General features: G+C 47.7%; 1 protein-coding gene across 3 annotated transcripts in view; it reads right to left on the minus strand.

Annotated features, from left to right (window-relative positions):
- Window positions 1-6,353: 6,353 nt before the first annotated feature.
- TNFRSF11A (TNF receptor superfamily member 11a) overlaps window positions 6,354-20,022 on the minus strand; it is a 65,948-nt gene continuing 52,279 nt past the window's right edge. For all 3 annotated transcript variants that reach the window (XM_049619774.1, XM_049619773.1, XM_049619775.1), the window contains one exon: window positions 6,354-18,061. In XM_049619774.1, coding sequence (XP_049475731.1) covers window positions 17,691-18,061 — 371 coding nt within the window. In that variant the 3' untranslated portion in view covers window positions 6,354-17,690. The remainder of the gene's footprint in view (window positions 18,062-20,022) is intronic.

Genomic DNA, 20,022 nt, shown 5'->3' on the forward strand with positions numbered 1-20,022 from the left:
GTTAGTTATGCAGAGATCTGTTTATTCCTGTGCAGGTTTTCAGGTTCTTTGAAGCAGTGTGGTCCACAGGAGAAAGAAAAGAGGCAGGAGACACCCCCCCCCCCAACGCAATCCCTCAAAGTAAGGTACATTTATAGGTGCCACATTTATAGGACTCCAACATATTTTGGGGAAAGGCAATACAACCAACAACACCAGCCTCCCTTATAGGCCACATGTCTGGGAAAATCCTTTCTTCTGTAGCAATTGGGAAGAGGGATGCTGAGAGGCCTCGGAGCCCCATCTAAGATTTGGCCCAGAAGTCTCTGAAATCTTGGGGAAAAAAACTGGCCCCCAATTCTAAAGCTTTAGTGGTTCTCCATTGTGCTGACTTCCAACCAGAGTCTAGAAGTCACCTTTGGAGGTGCAGTTAATTCATTTGCTTTGGGAAAAATACACTGATACCCATTATATATATGCAAACTAAGGCAAGTATCCTGTTCTGAAATAGGATGACTCAAGGTAAAGGCATTTCTTGTAATAGAAAAGTCTGTCTTCATTAATTTGCAGAGTGTTTCTGGGGGAAACTCTTTCTGGGGGAAAGTCAGGCCTGGATTCTGGGTAGGGCAAAAACGGTTTCAAGGGCCTTCCTTTGGTTGGGGTGGGGACGGGAGAGGCGGATGGCGGGTGGGACTTGTAGGCTGTGCAATCTGGAGCCAGGCTGGAGGCTAAGGAGCAAGCTACCCTGAAGCCGCGGTGGTGTGCAGGAGCTAGCTGTGTGGACTTTCGACAAATGGTAAAATTGTCATGAATTTTGCAAGCTAGTTGGTAGGCGTGGCCGTCATTAAAAATTAAATTACGGGGCCACTTGGGTGGCTCAGTCAGTTAAGTGTCCAACTCTGGATTTTGCTCAGGTCACGATCTCATGGTTTGTGAGTTTGAGCCCCGCATGAGGCTCCGCACTTGGGATTCTCTCTCTCTTCCTCTCTCTCTTCCTCTCTCTCTGCCCCTCCCCTGCTCCTGCTCTCTCCCTCTCTCAAAACAAATAAATAAACTTTAAAAATTAAATTATGTCAACTGACATTTAATAAATGATATTAAAAATAGAGTTAACAAATACTCAAGCTCATTGCTTCTTAATTATTTTAGTACATTTTCTATTACCTGTACTGTTGAGGGCTATCGTGTCAGTTGGTGGAAATTCTTTGGACGTCGCACCACTGTGCATCTCTTCCCAACTCCCCTCGAAGAAATCAGCCACGGCGGCGGTGGGGTATTTACACCACAGGAAGTACACACACTAGGAATCAAACTCGTCTAGCCGGTTGCTAAGCACTTACCGACACACTGCGTGCAGGGGACACTGTGGAGGCTCAGGGAGTCATCCGGTTTCCAACACTGCTTGCCTCTTCCGTGCTGGAAAAATGGAATTAAGGAGCAGGCTAGTGCCAAAGCCCAGGGCAAACCAACGTGGAGGAGCCCAGCAGCCCAGGCAAGCAGGTGACAAGGTGGCAGGAGGGGACGTGTAAACGGGGTGCAGCTCAATCCAGACAGCGGCACCTCTAAGGACTTGTGAGCCACATAAGCTCAGTGCTAGCAGCTGAGTACTGCTGGCCCAGCTCCCTTCCGAGGCCCCCAAATTAAAAAGAACATATCAACATGGCTCATGGATTCTCAGAAACAGTCTCAGAAGGGAACCCGAGAAAGGGCCGAGTTTCCCCTCATCCCACAGGCAGGGGCTCCCACTGTTGTTTTCAGGGGGCGTGACAGCTTCTCAGTTGCAGAAGGCCAACTGCAGTCTTTCCTATAGGCTTTCTCAGGACCTACAGTGATCTCCTGTGCCCACGACTCTCCAAGGGGTGCCATTTGTAGCATTTCCCAAAGTCAGCTGTGCACAAAGTATCTCAGAGGCCAGGGCTCCACAAAGACAAACTTTGGAAAGCTCAAAACCAGCCACGTGGACATCATGGAAAACGACCTGGCCAGCCAGGCGTTTTCCAACCCCAGCATAGCTCAGTGATCCCGAAAAAAGGAAATGCTTATTATTTTCCCACTCATGATTGTGCTCAGGAGGAGCCCGCCCTCAGACCCCTTCCTCCTCACTCCATCCCCCAATGTATGCAACGGGGAGGAATCTTCGTGCAATGATCTAATACGGAAGAACAAACAGCAGAATACTGGCAATCCCATTGGGCGGCCAGAAAACTTCAGTGAGGGCCAGGGTGGTGAAATTTAGCAAACAAAAATATAGTTATATTTTTTTTAAGTATAGCTCCGTTAAATTTACATTTCAGCTAAGCAAGGAATACTTTTTAATATCTGCATGGTCCGTGCAGTATTTGGGACATACAAATGCTAACAACATATTTGTTGTTTCCCTGAACATTTAAGTGGGCATCCCGTATTTTCCTGGGACCACAAGTGAGGGCGGGGTTTTGGGGGTCAGATCTGGTGGGACTGTGAGTTTGGCCACCTAACTGGTAAGATGAGCAAGGTTAGCAACCCCTTTGACCCTCAGTTTCCCAGTGATGAGTAATTATGAGAGACAATATTTCTTTCACAGGTCAGTGGGTAGAAAGTTCATAAATGGACTCCAGCATGAACTATTAGCACATCGTCGTTGCTTAACCACTGTTAGTTCCACTCTATTCTCACACTGTTCTCTTTTATTGGGGTTAATTGCTGAGGAAACACATAATTCTGCTGGACTCCTGAAGGTTATCATGAGTCACAGAGCCACTTTGTGAGACTTTCCCTGCCTACCTTTCAGCTTCTTTGGGGCTTTGGTAGTTCAGGGTCAGGACCTGACTGACAGTTGCCTTCTCATTACTCCCCGGATAGCCCTGTAAGTCTCAACCAACCTCAGAGCCATCTAGAAGCCATTGCGAGACTAAATCGGTAGCCCCTTGTCTACCTAGTAATTGAAACATTCAACAATTCTACCAGGGACAAGCAGCTAAAATCTTCACAGAAGCCTCCACGTGTGGATTTTACAAATAATGTTCAGTTGGCTTGTGAATTACTGCTGGAAAAACAGGCCAGGGGGGAAAGGAAAGTTCTGCTCACGTGGTTCTCCTCCGTGTCTTTCCCCGTCACTCTGTGGCCGACATGGCGCCGTTTTATTCTCAATTTCCCAGGCTACTGAAGAACAGCTGCAGAATCAATGCCCCAAAGATGGTGACGACTTCAAGTTGGTTTGTCCTGATGCTGGCTTATATAATTATTTTGATCACAGAGTTAATACTCCAATTATATTTCATTTGGACTGATGCTCATTATTTTTTTTTTAAATTCTTTTTTTTTTAATGTTTAGTTTTGAGACAGAGAGAGACAGAGCATGAACGGGGGAGGGTCAGAGAGAGAGTGAGACACAGAATCGGAAGCAGGCTCCAGGCTCCGAGCCGTCAGCCCAGAGCCCGACGCGGGGCTCGAACTCACGGACCGCGAGATCGTGACCTGAGCTGAAGTCGGACGCCCAACCGACTGAGCCACCCAGGTGCCCCAGTGATGCTCATTATTTAACATTCATTTGGAGTACGTATGCCTGAGTTAACTGGAAAAAAATTGGTTGTCTTGGGAAGGGAGGTGAATTCAAGGCAAATTTGGAGCAACTCAATGTTCTAAACTGCTTGTGTATAATTCTGGAAGTAGATAATCCATATGTAGCATATAGACAGCTAACTTAAAAAAAAAAAAAAAAGCCATTTCCTGCAAGAGAAATGAGAACAGTCCAAGGTTGCCATTGTTCTAATTCTGGTTTTGGTTTTCCCCAGAGCACAGGAATCTTTGCAATCTTTTCAAAACAACGTTAAGGAAGTCGAAAGCTTCCTTTTAATGAAAATACAACCTCATTTGAATGTTTAAAAATATCCGTGGAGCATGAGATCAATTGCTATTCTACCTACTACCTGGGTATCTAGGATGTTTGTAAGAGTTTTAATTAAATAGTGACAGGGAAAAAGCCATAATTTAAGGGCGCAGTTACCCAGAAAAACACTTTATTTCATCATTAACTTCTTCGGATTGATCTAAAGTGTATAGAATCCTTGCTTTTAGGTAACAAAACAAACTCTGCCCGTCATTAGCAACTATTTTTAACTGTTTTTAGAGTCAATTTGTGGGCAAGACCATATGCTAGTGAGGATCGGAGCAAGGGGGTCTCTCATGCACGGCTGGAATGTAAACATGTGCTTACCAGACAGTCCAGCCTGCAAACCACGTCCACATGAAAACCTGTATGTGAAGGTTTATAGCAATGTTATTCATAATTACCCCAAACTGGAAATAACCCAAATGTGGCTCAACCGGCGAACAAATAAACTACTGCATAGTAATACTGCTCAGTCGTAAAAAGGAACAAACTCCTTATACATGCAGAAACCAGCATTGTACCCAGAGAAAGAGGCCAGCCTCAAATGGCTACACACCATACGATTCCATTTATTGCGGAAAAGGCAAAGCTGCAGGGACAGAGAATTGATGAGTGGTTGCCAGGGGCTGGTGTGGGGAGGAAATGACTGACAACAAAGGATCAGGAGGGAACTTTGCGAATAACAGAAGCATTCTATGTCTTGATTGTGGCATGGTTATATGACCACATGCATTTGTTGGAATTTATAGAACTGTAGATCTTTTTGAAAGGTAAATTTTACTGCATGTAAATAATATAGTCTCCATAAAACTGATTGAAGAACCGGGCCTTTTGTGACTTCCTAGGTATCATGCTGATGTTGAATAAGCCTTTGTCAACAGCCTTGATGCCCTGTGGGCAGGGTGGGTGGGTCCTTTGCCCGTCCGAGGTCTAGCAGGTGCTGCATTATACCTGCTCTCTTCTGTCCGACCAGGAGGCAATGCACTCAGTTGACAGGGCCCGTGGCTGAACTGCAGTGCTCTTGGAGAACAGTGGTCACCATCTGTCCCTTTTGGAAAAGGTTCTCTGTCCCATGGACGTTGTCTACTCATCGACCACACCATCCATGGATGCTGGGATGTGGGCGCGTCAAGTAACTGCTGGCTTTATATTTGTTTGCTTGGCTTTAAAGCAGTCTTAGCCATGTCATGGTGGCTGTTTCCTCATTTATAACAAATGCTGTAACAAATATGCAGTCATCGACACAGATCTAGAGGGTCCAGAGCACACACGTGGTGGGGTGCCGTCACGGGCAAATGCCCATCAGCCACCACGGGGGGCTGCTCATCCTTCTAACACCGTACATGAATCTACATCTGCTCTACGTGCTAAAAGAGGATAAGCAGTATCATCCTACTCACAGAATGGGATCTTTTTTGGGACGCGGGCCCACAGACTGTAGGTTTAGGATATAAAGTATCTAATGCAGAGTGTGAGGGCTCGCTATTGAATTTGAGGAGCTAAGATTGTAACGAAAAGGTTTGCAGTCTTTTAAAATTATTTTCATTGCTGACTTCTTTCGTTCACAGCAGTGCAACCCTACGTACATCATTTCGCTACAGCTAAAAACGGAATAGTTTAGAGGAAGGAAAACATACCGGATATGAACATGCCCTGCTATCTGCAAAATCGTTACAATGGCGGGCAGGAACACAAACTCTGGAGCGTGGGTGCAAAGTCCCCATACTAGCTTTGCGAGCTTGTGGAAGTTCATTAACCTCTCTGACCCTATTTCCTGTTCTGTAAAGTTAACAATAGTCCCCTCGTAGGTTTGCTGTAGTGACATAACCTGTGTGTACGTTACTCAGCAGGTTGCTTCAAGCAAATGGTGGTCTTTCGCCCAAGGGCTAACTGATGTGAGGGGAGGCTTGCTCTTTCCTCACATTCTCTTCTTCTTCCTGCAACAGAATTGCCAGTGATCGCTGCTGTTGCCCCTTCCCTGCTGGCAGCCACAAGTGGATTTATTCACAACGGGAATTTAAGGTCAAGAACAGAGACTCAGCCTTAAATGACAGCTCGGCACCGGGAAAGGATCCTAGTCAGAGCTCGGGGCCCTGGCTGTGCTGACAGGCCTGACATTTAAACTCTTGCAGGGCTTAAGGTCTGTATCGTTTATGGTCAGGAATTATTTTCCTCCCAGATTTGTTGGGATATAATTGTTATACAACACCGTGTAAGTTTAAGGCACACAATGGCTGATTTGATACATGTATATACTGTGAAATTATTACCACAATAAGGTTAGCACTTCCATCACCTCATAAATTACTATTTTGCATGTGTGTGTGTGTGTGTGTGTGTGTGTGTGTGTGGTAAAAACATGCAAGATCAACTCCCTTAGCAACTTGCAAATATTTAATACAGTATTGCTAACTATAGTCACCAAGCTGTCTATTCAACCCCCCAGAACCTACACATTTTATAACTGGGTGTTTGTACCCTTTGACCAACATCTCCCCGTTTCCCCCACCCCCATGCCCCTGGAAAACACCATTATAGTCCCTGTCTCTGTGAGTTTGGTTTTTTAGATTCTGCATCTAAGTGAGATTGTACAGTATTTGTCTTTGTCTGTCTGACTTATTTGACTTAGCGTAATGTCCTCAAGGTCCATCCTTGTTGCAAATGGCGGGACTTCCTTCTCTTCTACGGCTGCTTCATACATCAGGAATTGTTGCTCTATCCTTCCTTTACTCTCTGAATCATAGCCAGTTCCAGCTTAATAAAAATGCCTGTTTTAAAAAGGAAGACTCACGAGGAATGCCTATCTAAATAGCCCCACTTTCCCCCCATCTTCTCCAGAGCAGAACCTTAAACTGTTGCGGCTGCTTCTTATGGCTTCCAACTAGAAAAATACATCTCTTCTTGAGTCATAAACAATAGCAGAATTAGGAAGAGAAAAAGGTCCTACCTCATCCTGTTTGCGCTTGTCATCGGACCGAAGCAGTTTGGGGCTACGCATAGTTTAGGGTGCACACATGGTCCACCCTCCTCCGTCCTCTGCTGGACACATTCCTGCCACAGGTCTGACTGTCCCAGGTGGCCTTGTTTTATGTTAGTGACCCTCCTCGGCCACAGCTGGTTGGGGCGACCCACACAGCCTATGAACGATACTCTGATTATGTTATGTTGGGCTGACCAGAGGCCATCTCTCAGAATTTGGAACTGTCGTATGTAGAAACCGGGTAGCTCATGTACTGTACATATACCTACACAAAGTTTATATATTACATACACACACAAACACACATATCTGGCCAGTAGGTAGTAGACACTGGGAATGGAAGCCTTTGGGACCCGAAGATTAGGTAAGAGAGCAGCCGTTATACGCACCGTGCAGAGAAAAACTATGAAGGGAGACGGGGAGGAACAGGAAGGAGGAAGAACAGAGGGGCAGTGTCTGGACCTATGTCATTCCTACCCTTCCGACATTCTGGGGTTCACTTTTCCCTGCTTTCCTGACATTCTTTGAATTGATGTGACTTCACCTGACCGGGTTCCTAGTGCCCGAAACCTTTGTACAAACCACCGAAGCGGGTCAGAGGCATTGCCATGGGTTTCAACTACAACCAGGCAGGGCTTAACGGTGTAAAAACCCATTTTTTAAAGACAGTGCTACGGATCCATACACGCTGCCGCTGGCTGAAATGGTGAGGCAGCGTCCAAACCCGGCCCTTTGTGTCTGAGGGGGTCCTTCCTGGGGAAGATGGGGTCTGGACTTCACCGTGAATAGAAGCAATATGCCCACGGGTGCAAGAGGAACAAACAGGGTAATTTCTAGGAAGAGGCCACGTTCTAAGAGAGCAATTGGTAGAAGGTTAAGCTCTAGCAAGAAGATCTCACCATGGCACCCTCTGCAGTCAGGGGCCCTGGGGTGAGGGAGGCTCAGGAGGAAGGGGACAAGAACAGAGACAGATAGAGGAAAGGAGGAAGGGACACGGAAAGAGGAAACACAGAAAAGAGGGCAGGGAAGTTGGAGAGGAATCGTGGAAGAGGATGGGGAGGGGCAGCCAGAGAGACTCTCTGGTTCTGATACTTTCTTCTCATCAGTGACCCCTACTCCAAGTCATGGCCTCTCCTCATCTAGATTGTCCTTGTTTTCTGATTTTTGTTTTTCTTTTAAAAAGAGTCACTAATACCTTCCTTATCTATCTCACAGGAAAGAAGTCAGGTCCAGGGGAAGAACTGTGGGGAAAAAGCTGAAGTCTGAGAGAACAGCATATGCAAAGGCCCTGAGGCAGGCAGTGTGTGCACTAGAGAAAAGAGCAGGGCCACTGGAGTAGAAGAGAATAGTGTGAAATGAACCTGGAAGGCGTGGGGCCATGGAGTCCGCATGAAAGACTTTGTTTGGTCCTTTGGATAGGGAGGGGTAGTAGTGGTCAACTTCACAATATCCTGATTCCTCTTTTCCCATCATCGGTCCCCCTCTGGCACGTTCCTCTTTACCACCTGCATGTGTAAATACAGCCACATCTCTTTTATTTTTCCTATTTCCTATTAATTGCTGGAACCCCATATGTCCAATCGCTCACACGTGAAGCCTCCCCCTCTAGTCCTCCAAGAAACCCAAGCTCTTAGTCTAAAGGGAACAGATTATCATTCCAAACACCCCAGAGAGGAGGAGAAAGGCTAGCGAGCTCAGTTGTGCCTTGTCACAGCCTCTGGTCACTGTCTAGCACTGTCCCAGTCATACAGACACTTGTGTACTGCTGAGGGGAGGCGAGGCCCCAGGGTTAAAGGCAGACTTACCTTGCTCGCACGTGGCCGGCCGTTGTCTCCAGAGCTGAGTCGGAGGAGGCTGGGCCTGCAGGAGCCCCCGCCTGTCCAGCTCCAACCCCACCACCAGCACAAGAGTCCTTCTGGAGCCTTTGGTGTCCTTCCTGCTGGGGGACCTCACTTAGGATGATCCTGATCCTTCGAGAAGCTCCCTAGCATTGACCCTCTTGGGAGGTGCTGGGCTTCCTCCCTGCAGACAAGGGCCAACTGCGGAGGCATTCATCAGGGCACAAGAGCCCCTGTCACCTTCTGGCCGACAGACATGACGTAGCCCTCCATTCATGTGACCAACAGCCTTTCCCCTGATAACAAAATCTATCTATTCCCAAGGCCACCTGCTCTCTTCATTTCCACACACAGAGGATAATGGAGTTTGTCTTTATTTTTTTTCTCCTCACCCAGTAGCTCATTAATATAATATTATTAATATAAAAAGAATGAAATGGGGGGCACCTGCGTGGCTCAGTCGGTTAAGTGTCCGACTCTTTTTTTTTTTTTAACGTTTATTCATTTTTGAGAGACAGAGACAGCGTGAGCAGGGGAGAGGCAGAGAGAGAGAGGGAGACACAGAATCCGAAGCAGGCTCCAGGCTCTGAGCTGTCAGCACAGAGCCAGATGCAGGGCTTGAACTCACAGACCGCAAGATCGTGACCTGACCTGAAGTTGGATGCTTAACCCACTGAGCCAGCCAGGCGCCCCAAGAGTCAGACTCTTGGTTTCGGCTCAGGTCATGATCTCACAGTTCGTGAGACTGAGCCCCACGTCAGGCTCTGTGCTAACAGTGCAGAGCCTGCTTGGGATTCTCTCTCTCCCCCTCTCTCTCTGCCCCTCCCCAGCTGGCATGCATGCACTCTCACTCTCTCTCAAAATAAATAAGTAGACGTTAAAAAAAATAATCAAATTGGTGACGGACATTAAGGAGGGCACGTGTTGGGACGAGCACTGTCATAGGTAAGGGATGCATCACTGGATTTCCTCCTGAAACCAACACTACACTGTATGCTAACTACCTTGAATGCAAATAAGTAAGTTAAAAAAAAAATCAGAAAATATCAATAGAAAAACATTCCATGTTTCCTCGGCCGATAAAAGACATTTCTAACAGCATGTCACTCACAAAACGCAGTTTCCGTGGGTGAGTGTGCTCCCTAGAAATGTGACTTCTGTGCATTCCATGAAGCCTTACAGGACATGACAGTCCCCTGAGCACATGGTGACTCTTGGCCCTGACACTGCGAGTCCTCTTGTGAAATGTGGTTTCATTGTAGACATATTTACTCTGAATAAACATTACTGGTATACATCTCCTGAGACTTAACTTCCTTAGAAAATAAAAAAAACTTTAATACCTTTATTTTTTCTAATAGTAGATACTTCCAGAATGTTCCAAAAGCCTTAAGTATGTATTCTTCCATGGTTTCTTTGCCATTGAAGTAGAAAGGCCTTAAAAACCTATATATTCTTGTATCCAGAATATCTAAAGAACTTTCAAAACTCAGTAACAAACAACCCAATTAAAAAGTGGGCAAAAGGGGCCCCTGGCTGGCTCAGTTGGTAGAGCGTGTGATTCTTGGTCTCAGTGTTTTGAGTTCGAGCCCCACGTTGGGCATAGAGTTTACTTAAAAAAAAAAAAAAAAGCGGGCAAAAGATTGGAACACATGTCTCACCAAGTAAGAGATAAAGATAACCAAATAAGCATATGAGAAGATGCTCAGCTGTGGACTGCAGATTAAAGCCACGATGAGATACTATACATCTAGCAGAATGGCTCAGATTAAAACAAACAACTGGGGGGCCCGGGTGGCTCAGTCGGTTAAGCGTCTGACTCTTGATCTCAGCCCAGATCACGATCTCATGGTTCGTGAATCCGAGCCCCACTTCAGGCTCTGAGCTGACAGGGCAGAGCCTGGTTGGGATTCTCTCTCTCTCTCTCTCTCTCTCTCTCTCTCTCTCTCTCTCAACAAACTTTAAAAAATTAAACAAAACTAACAAGTGACAATACCAAGTCCTGACGAGGATGTGGATCAACCGCGACTCTCATTCACGGCTGATGTGAATGCAAAATGGCACAGCCACTTTGAAAAACAATTTTGATTGAAAAACAATTTTGCAATTATATATACAGTCCCAAACTGGAGAGAATCCAACTGTGGGTGAATGGACAAACTGTGGAGCATCCGTACCACGGAATACTACTCAGCAACAAAAAGGAACAAATTACTGACGCCTCCAACAACTTGGATGGAGCCTCAGGGCAAGAAGCCAAACTCGAATGGTTACCTTACTATATAATTCCATTTACACGACATACTGGAAAAGGCAAAACTATAGGGACAGAGAATAGATCGTGGTTGCCAGGGTGCAGGGGTAGCACAAAGAGGGCTGATTAGAAAAAGAAACAGGAAGTTTTAGGGTGCTGAAAATAGTCTATGTCTTGATTGTGGTGGCTGTACAACTATACATTTTTGTCACAATTTATAATAAAAATGTATACCTAAAGAGGGTGAATCTTACTGGAGGTAAATCACAAACTCAATAAACCTGATGTCAAAAATTATGTTTGCTTTTCCACTGATATAGTAAATATCTAAAAAAAAGCTCTTTTAAGAACTTTACTTATCTGTTGTGGGGTTTTTGTTTTGTTTTGTTTTTTTGTTTTTTGTTTTTTGAAGCAGGCTCCACAGCTAGCACAGAGCCTAACGCAGGGCCCGAACTCACAACCCCGAGATCAAGACCGAGCTGACACCAAGAGCCGGATGCCCGACCAACTGAGCCACCCAGGCGCCCCTCTTTTAAGAACTTTAAATATTCATTTTTCCATCGTTTCTTTGCCATTGCAATAGGTCGCAAAAGTCAATAAATTGAATTTGCTTTTCTACTTTAGGGTAAGATGTTTTGCCACCTCTGCCTAAATTAAGACAACTCATAAGAGTCTCATCTTAAGAATGTAGTTTTTCTGGGGCGCCTGGGTGGCTCAGTCGGTTAAGCGTCCGACTTCGGCTCAGGTCATGATCTCACGGTCTGTGGGTTCGAGCCCCGCATCAGGCTCTGTACTGACAGCACAGAGCCTGAAGCCTGTTTCAGATTCTGTGTCTCCCTCTTTCTCTGACCCTCCCCTGTTCATGCTCTCTCTCTCTCTCTGCCTCAAAAATAAATAATAAAATGTTAAAAAAAAAAATAAAAAAGAAGAAATACCATCTAGAAGGGATTAAAAATATGTTAAAAAAAAAAAGAATGTAGTTTTTCTCATGACTTTATAGTCCACGTAGCTTATTTCCGGGGCTACACCTGCCCCTAAGAAATCAAGAGCCTGGGTCACAGTGAAACACTCCAGTTACCCCCCTGCCCCCCCCAAAGGGGCTTGGGCCTATAAGCCACCTCTTCCAAGCTGGTGGCCAATTTATTACCCTATCCTTCCCAAACTGGGAGAGACATCAGGGACACTGGGAGAAAAAGAAACACAGCCTTTCAACCTGCTATCCCTCGGTTTCCCCAAATGTCTGAGGCCAGGAGAGAAAGGCCCACCAGCGTCCATTCTAACTGTACTGGCCAGTTAAGGCAGTATATTATGGGCTACATGGGACATAAGCCCCCTTCTCTCCAAGGGTGATGGCAGAAGATGACAAGTTTGGGTCAGCCATCACAGTCTTGTGAATTCGCTACGGAAAAGGCACAGCCCTCAGACCTAGCTTCAAACAATGGGAGCGGCACCTGGGCGGCTCAGTCGGTTAAGTGGCCGACTTCGGCTCAGGTCATGATCTCATGGTTTGTGAGTTCGAGCCCTGTGTCAGGCTCTGTGCTGACAGCTCAAGCCTGGAACCTGCTTCGATTCTGTGTCTCCCTCTCTTGCTGCCCTTCCCCCCCTCAAAATAAATAAACATTAAAAATTTTTTTAAAAAGAGTGGGAATGCGTCCAAGGTGGACGGCAGGGTGAGTTTACAGGAAGCGAGCATGAGGTCTGACACCACCGCTGAGTCCAGGGATGGAGAGCTGTAGGAGACAGAGGGAGAGTGACGTGTGACAGATGGGGCTCTGCAGCCACCATCTTCTAGGAGCTCTGCCGGTGCACAGGGACTCATCCCACTTCATTCTCGCACCACCGTATATACGCTAATATTATCATCTTCAATTAACATACGTGGGAGATAAGGCTAAGAAGTCAAGCCGCAGGAGGCAAGTCCGTAAGCGAGCGGCAGGGCTGAGTTTTGACCTCAGGTCTGACTGCTACTCTTCTGCTCGTCCCATTACATAGGGGAACAGGGGAACCTCACCGGTGCCTTGCAGTAGAATGAAGTTACTATCAAAGTCCTGCAATTTGTCATTTAACGTCTATGCTATTGCTAATCTTATTCTTTTTTTTTAGGTGTATTTATTTATTTTGAGAGAGAGAGAGTGCATGCTAGCAAGGAAGGGGGAGAGAGAGAGAGAGAGAGAGAGAGAGAGAGAGAGAGAGATCCAAGCAGCCTCTGTGATGTCAGCGTATAGCCTGAGTGGGTGTGGGGCTTGAACTCGTGAACCATGAGATCATGCCCTGAGCTGAGATAAAGAGTCGGACACTTAACCGACTGAGCCACCCAGGCGCCCCCCACCCCAGCTCCCCAGTTACCTTATTCTTAAATGAAGAGTTTGTTGTTGTTGTTTGGAAAGTGTTCCTGCACAGTCAGCTTTACGAAGGGGAGTGGAAGAAAGAGTTGTTAACTAAGAAGGAGGTTCAACTTTACCCTGGGGTCAAGATAACTGGGTAGTAATGAGGGAGAGGGAGGGAGGGAGAGAGAGAGAGAGAGACAGAGACAGAGACAGAGACAGAGACTGAGTGTCAGGCTCAGAAGAGCATGAGAAATCAGGGCAAAGAGGATCTTAGAGGGTCACAATCCACTTGTGTTCCTCTCCACTTGGAAATGTATTCTGTGCTCCCCTTGTTCAAACCTTAGGGGACACTGGGTTGTTTTACCAAGGGAGGCGGTTCCTGAGTGGGGCTGCCGTGGAAATGCCCGTCCAGGATTCCCAGCGTCTGTGCCCCCCTTCACTGCTGGGCTCGGCTTCAGTGCTTGCACCAGACATTCTGTGCCTGCTGCTGGCCCCACCACTGCCCGATTTTAGGTCCCCACCTCTTTCTGGCAAGGCTACGGTTGCAGCAAGGCAGTCTGTTCACCAACCAGCAGGGCCCTCCCTTGGCGGCCGGCAGGAATTCCACAGATAACCTCTTCCTAGAAGCTCCTCTGGTGAGCACAGCAATGTCCAAAGTCTTCGCTAACTCCCTAGGATGTCCCCAGATGGCTCAGGACTCTCCAGCTGGCTTCAGCCCCTTTCTCAGGGGTGCTCAGGGCCCAGGCATAAAAAGCACACTAAATAAAAACGACAACTCGTTTAGGCCTTTGAACGCTTACTCCCTCTCCTCAAAGGGGGTTATGCAACTGGTGCCCCACAGGACCCCACGGCTCCCCAGAGCAGATGGCCAAGGGGAGTCACGGCCCCTCAGACAACAGGCAGACGTTTCGAAAGGACACCTCTTCCACCAGAGACAGAACCTTCGGTCAGGCTCATCTTTTGCCCAGTACCTAACTGTAAAGAGTTGTTTGCTGACTCAGCATGAAGAGTGAACAGGACATCTCTTATCTGTCAATATAACAGGCTCCTCTGCCCAGGTGTTTCACCAGTTTTCCCGACTTTCCAAACTGTACCATTGCCATGATCTGTGCCAATGGAATGCAGTACAGTAGACCCAGCTCCCCAAGAAAGTGCACTTAGCTTTGGAAGGAACTTCACTACTGAACCGTGGATGTGGGTGTCTCTCCATGGGCATCCACAGTCCTCTCCACTGAAGGGATGTGAGGGTAGATAGACGGGAGAAGGGACTCACTCTCCCTCTCCTTGCATCCCTCCCTCTCCCTATATTGCTCTGCAACTCTTCCCATTAAAGGCCGGGGGTCTGTTTTCCCCAACTCTTAAGTCTGGGCTGCCCATGTCTCGCTTTGGCCAAAAGACTGTGGCAGAAGTAACAGCATGCTACTTTAAGTCTAGGCCTCAAAGAGCCTGGCACGCGTGTGCTTGCTCTCTCAGAACTCTGCCACCACCAGAGAAGGTCTGGCTGGCTTGCTGGAAGGATGAGGGGGCATGTGGGCAGGCTCAGTCTGGCCCAGCCAACCCCAGCCAGCCAGCCTGCAGACCGCACGTGGGTAAGTCAGCCTACCCGGGCTCACCCAGGCCCGAACACCCAACCAAGCTAAGCCAGCTCATGGAACTGGGACCCCAAAAGTTAGTGGTTTATTTCACCGCAGGGATGCATCCCCCTCCCCCACCAGAGGAAGGTTCTAGTACATCACATTCAAACTGCTCTTTGCACTTACAGGTAGAGAGAGAAATGAATTCTTCCTTCTTCTGGTAGCTGAGTTAAATGTGGGTAGGAGACCCTAGAATCCATTTCAACTCTTTCACTGCACAGCCAGCCTGGGTTTTAAAGAATTTTCTTATTATGAGATCAACAGCAGATATCCCGTCAAAGCGAAGCAATTTCTGTACCAACTCTGTTGTTGAGGTTTCGACCAATAAGACACAATATAACCAACATCCGACACCACAGCACAACTTAGAGATCAGGAGTAAGTCACACCATTACCTTACAAAGAGCCCTGTTTAAACAAGCCATGAAAAAAAATTTTTTTTTATGGTCAAATATAAGTTTAATAATCTCTTTGTCACATTCCCCAAACAATTTTTCATTATTGTCTTCATTATATTCTGTTTACATTTGTCACAAACATCTCTGTAATACACAGATACGGACCTGTTTTGCGATACATTTCTACCATTTAATTGTGTTTGGATCAATATAGAATGTAGGGATCAGGGTAGGAAAGAATACTACCTTTTTGTGAAAGTAGATTCTTATGTATTTATTTAGCACCTTTTATTTAAGGAGCTCAAGATACGTTAACATTCACTGTAGCATCCTTTTGTTATCTCTGGGTGAGGAAAGTGTCAAAAATGATCACTAGTGCTTTTTTACAGAAAGAAAAATGAAAGCGCAGAATGGGAAAAGTAGCATCAGTGAGATGATAACAGTCATAGCAGAAACTTGGGTCTTTAGCTCAGCATTCTACTCTGTGAACCATATTTTTCTGTTTAATACATTCCATATCAAAAGGTATAATGGTTTCTTCCACTTTTATAATATCTCTTTTTTTAATTTTTAATATTTACTTTTGAGAGAGAGAGAGAGGGAGAGAGAGAGAGAGAGAGCGCATGAGCAGGGGAGGGGCAGAGAGAGGAGGAGACACAGAATCCTAAGCAGGCTCCAGGTTCTGAGCTGTCAGCACAGAGCCCGATGTGGGGCTTGAACCCACAAACTATGAGATCATGACCTGAGCTGGTCAGATGCTTAACCGACTGAGCCACCCAGGCGCCCCATAACATCTCTTTTTGGATGGATGTTAACAAAATGGGCAGAACAGATAGTAAGTTCCCATAAACTAATCATCCTGGCAATGCAATTACTTCCTGCAGGGGTTTTTGTTTGTTTGTTTGTTTTTGTTTTTTGCCAGCAAAGGAGTCCCATAAATTATAGAGCCACCCTCTGCTTCTCCATTAAAATTCATAACTGGCTGATAGTTTTCCAGCATTTCCAAGAGATCTGCAACCAGTAGGGAGAAATCAATGATGGCCACTCCTTCAGCTGGGCACCTGTGGCCCCTGGCACCTGAGGAGATTAAATACTCACCACAACGGATGGACCAACCCAGGTAATTCCTTTCAATCTGACTCATGCTGTGTGTTTCCTCACAAGAGGGCTGGTCTAAGAGAAAAGTGTCTCTGTGATAAGTTTTCTTAAATGCATAATATGAGGATTCTGTTTAAAGTAAGAACACCAAGCTGCAGCAACTTGGATCTTTAGAGATTCAGCTAGGACCTGACGGCCTCTACTGGAATGAGTAAATACATCCACCTCAGGGGTGAACCATTTTGGGAGTGGGGGAAAGAAGGACACACTACCACTTAGTTCTGCCTGAGGATTGACAGAGTCTTAAAAACATTCAGGGGGAAGTAGGGTTTCCCTTTTTCCTTCCTCTAAAAAAACGAGAACACAGAAAAAATTTCAAAAACAAAAAGTCACTCCAGTTGCTCCCTGAGCCTCCCTCCAAGCTTCACAGTCCTAGCCTTTTCCCAAAAGTGCTTAGTACAGACCTCCCTACCCCCCAAAAAAGCCGTCACCAAAACACAGGGAGCCTACTTGCAAGAAGGGGTGCAAATATATGTAAAGAAGACCAACACCCTAAGGATAATTTTCAAGAAAATCGTTACAGAGTAAAAACAAAAGGGGGGGGGTTGTATCAAGAAAAATGTTATGGAAGTGAAATACAAATATGGGGGGGTGGAGACCCAAAAAGAACATAACAATCACTAAAACAGATGCCATGAAGAGACAAACTACTGATGAAATGATAATGGGGAATGGGAGGGGATGGAGGAAAACCCTAAAAGGAGGTAAAAAGTGGAGCGACATCTACCCGTGTCATCAGTTGATACGTGACTGTGGGTAACAGTGAATGGTGACAACAAATGCAGGTTTTTCAAAAGTGCCCGATTCTATAAAGAGCAAGATAGGTGGAGAATGTCAGGTAAGTTGACGATGTACCGAAGAGTGGGACGTCTGGGCGCAGATCGGGGCTGCCGCCCTGACCCGCCCAGGAGCAGGTGCGCGCAGTCCCCAGGCCCCGCCCAGGAGCAGGTGCGCGCGGTTCCCCAGACCCCGCCCAGGAGCAGGTGCGCGCGGCCCCCAGGCCCCGCCCGGGAGCAGGTGCGCTCCGTCCCCAGGCCCCGCCCGGGCACGGGCGCGCGAGCCTCCTCCCGGCCCGCTCCTGGCCCCGGTCCCGCCCAGGCGCAGGTGCGTGCGGCTCCCCGCCTCCAAGTAGGAACGCGCGGCCCCCGTGGTGCCCGCCGAGCCCGGGCTGGATGGCCCCGAGGTCCGCGCCCGCCCCACCGCAGAGCGGCTCCGAGGGGGCGCCGAGAGCCGCCGCGAGTCACCCGCCGCTCAGCGCCGCGCCCTTGCCGCGCCCTTGTCGGCCTCCCCCTGCTCCTGCACCGGCCGCGAGGCCTTGTCGGGCCCGGGGGAGCCGCACTCCTGCAGCCCCCCGCCCGGGCGCGCCTCCAGGTCAGCGCATGGGTCGGGGAAGCGCGGCCCGAGGCCCGCGAACGAGTCGCAGCGCGGCGGGCTCTCCTCCTGCACCGGGCGGCCCACCGGCTCCCCCGCGCCGCCGCCGCCGCCGCCGCCGCCGCCGCCGCCGGGCCCCGCCGGGCCCTCCTGGGAGTTCTGGCTGACGTAGACCACGATGATGTCGCCCTTGAAGTTCATCACCTGCCCGCTGGAAATAAACGTGGAGTTACTGTTTCCAGTCACATTTCCTACAAGGGGAGAGGAAGAGAGAACACGCAGAGGATGAGTCATCGGCCCTTGGTGAGAACTTGGTCTTGTGATAGGGAAGTGTCCCAAGAAAGCAGGCTGTTCTAGCGGCGGCCTCTCCTCACCGACACCGTCTCTAACGCGCATCTGACACTCCGAGGGGCTCCATCATTTTTCATCTCAGCAGGCCTGACTGCGGCGGAAGAAGGAGGGGCAGAGAGGAGAGCGGCGAGACCACAGGCCACGCTCCAGTCGTCGTTTGCCACGTGGGACTCAGCTTGCTGAGAGCACAGCTGGGAGGTCGACTCACAGGTGCAGCTGCTACCTAGGAACGCGTGTGCATGATCTACCTGCAGCAAACAGCCAGTGGCCTGGCCAGGTCCAGCGCGTCAGGAGGGGTACGCAGGGCAGGAGGAAAGGTCATTGCCAGATAGGACCCCGAGCCCACTTCAGCCCAGCCTCCCCTCTGACCAGTTGTCATCGCTTTTTGTACCTTCCACGCAGGTCCCTGACAGTTCAGCCTTGGAGGGCCAGGGGGCCACCCAGGCTCAGTATTTAGCATGATTTAGTATTTAACTGATTTAGGTTAAATCCGTTTCCTTAACACTTCGTTTTTAACTCCTGGAACAAAAGAGATTCAGAAGACGAAAATGGAGAAAAACAAATCCTGTAAATCATTCTTTCCTCGGAAGCCTGAGGAGTGTTTTGTCCTGGGGTGGGGGTGGGGTGGGGGGGCTCTATATCACTTCTTTGTGGGTGACTGGATTTGGCCAGTCTTTAATTCATGGGCCTTTTGGAAAATGGAAAGTTCAACAAATGTTAGGAAACTTGCTACCCCTATTATTCTTCTATTTAAAGACTGATAGCTAGAAATGTCCCAGGTGAAAAGAAGTGCCATAAACCAAGTAGATGCAGAAATGTCCCAACACTCAGTATCAAAAACAAAATCTTTCATTCTGACAGAGAGGTGAACAGCAAAATAGCTCCTCACTGTTAACTTCCTCTTTTTTTTTTTTTTTCCTCTACTGTGACCCAGCTTCATAACAATTTATACACATTAACCTTCTATCACCACTCCACAAGAAGAGATTTTCCTCAAATTTGGAAGGCTTGTTTTGGAGGGTCTAAAATACCAACAGCTTACAGGGAATCCCTTTGGGGAGCCTTCCCTCTACCCATAAGATACCTCCAGGGAAGCTGAAATGGAGGCCCAGTGACCCATGAAACGATAAGATTTAAAATGTGGGCAACTTAGGACGCCTGGGTGGCTCAGTCGGTCGAGTGACCAGCTCTTGATTTCTGTTTAGGTCATGATCTCACGGTTCTGGAGTTCAAGTCCTGCACTGGGCTCCATACTTGAAGCACAGGGCCTGCTTGGGATTCTCTCTCTCTCTCTCTCTCTCTCTCTCTCTGCCCCTCCCCTGCTTGCGCTCTCTCTCTCTCTCAAAAAATAAGTAAAAACTTAAAAGAAAATAAAATGTGAGCAACAAATCTGAAGATCTAGGACTCATGCTATTTCTCCCACAGGCAGTTGTATGCAGTATATATTGCAAGATAGGTAGTGGTGGGGATTTATTTGCCTAATAACCCCCCAAGCAACACGGGGGCGGCCAGCTAGTATTCCCATTCACCAGCTAGCTGGATGGCTCCGCGTTCTCCATTTCCTCTGAAATATCCCAACAGGTGCTCAGAACATACACTGTACTCTAAGCTAGCAGTCTCCTTTCTAGTACGTCTATGCCTTTCTGCTCCCACCAGCTACCAAGGTGGTTCTCAGTTCTGTTTTTACCAGCTGAACTCATTAGTAAATGTTATTAACTATTTTGTGAAGTGGTAAAATCTAAGTGTGATAAAAAGGGGAAAGTTTGGGGCGCCTGGATGACTCAGCTGGTGAAGCGTCCGACTTCGGCTCAGGTCATGATCTTGTGGTTCACAGGTTCGAGCCCCACGTCAGGTGCTGTGC

Source organism: Panthera uncia, assembly GCF_023721935.1.
Source record: "Panthera uncia isolate 11264 chromosome D3 unlocalized genomic scaffold, Puncia_PCG_1.0 HiC_scaffold_8, whole genome shotgun sequence".
Classification (NCBI taxonomy): domain Eukaryota; kingdom Metazoa; phylum Chordata; class Mammalia; order Carnivora; family Felidae; genus Panthera; species Panthera uncia.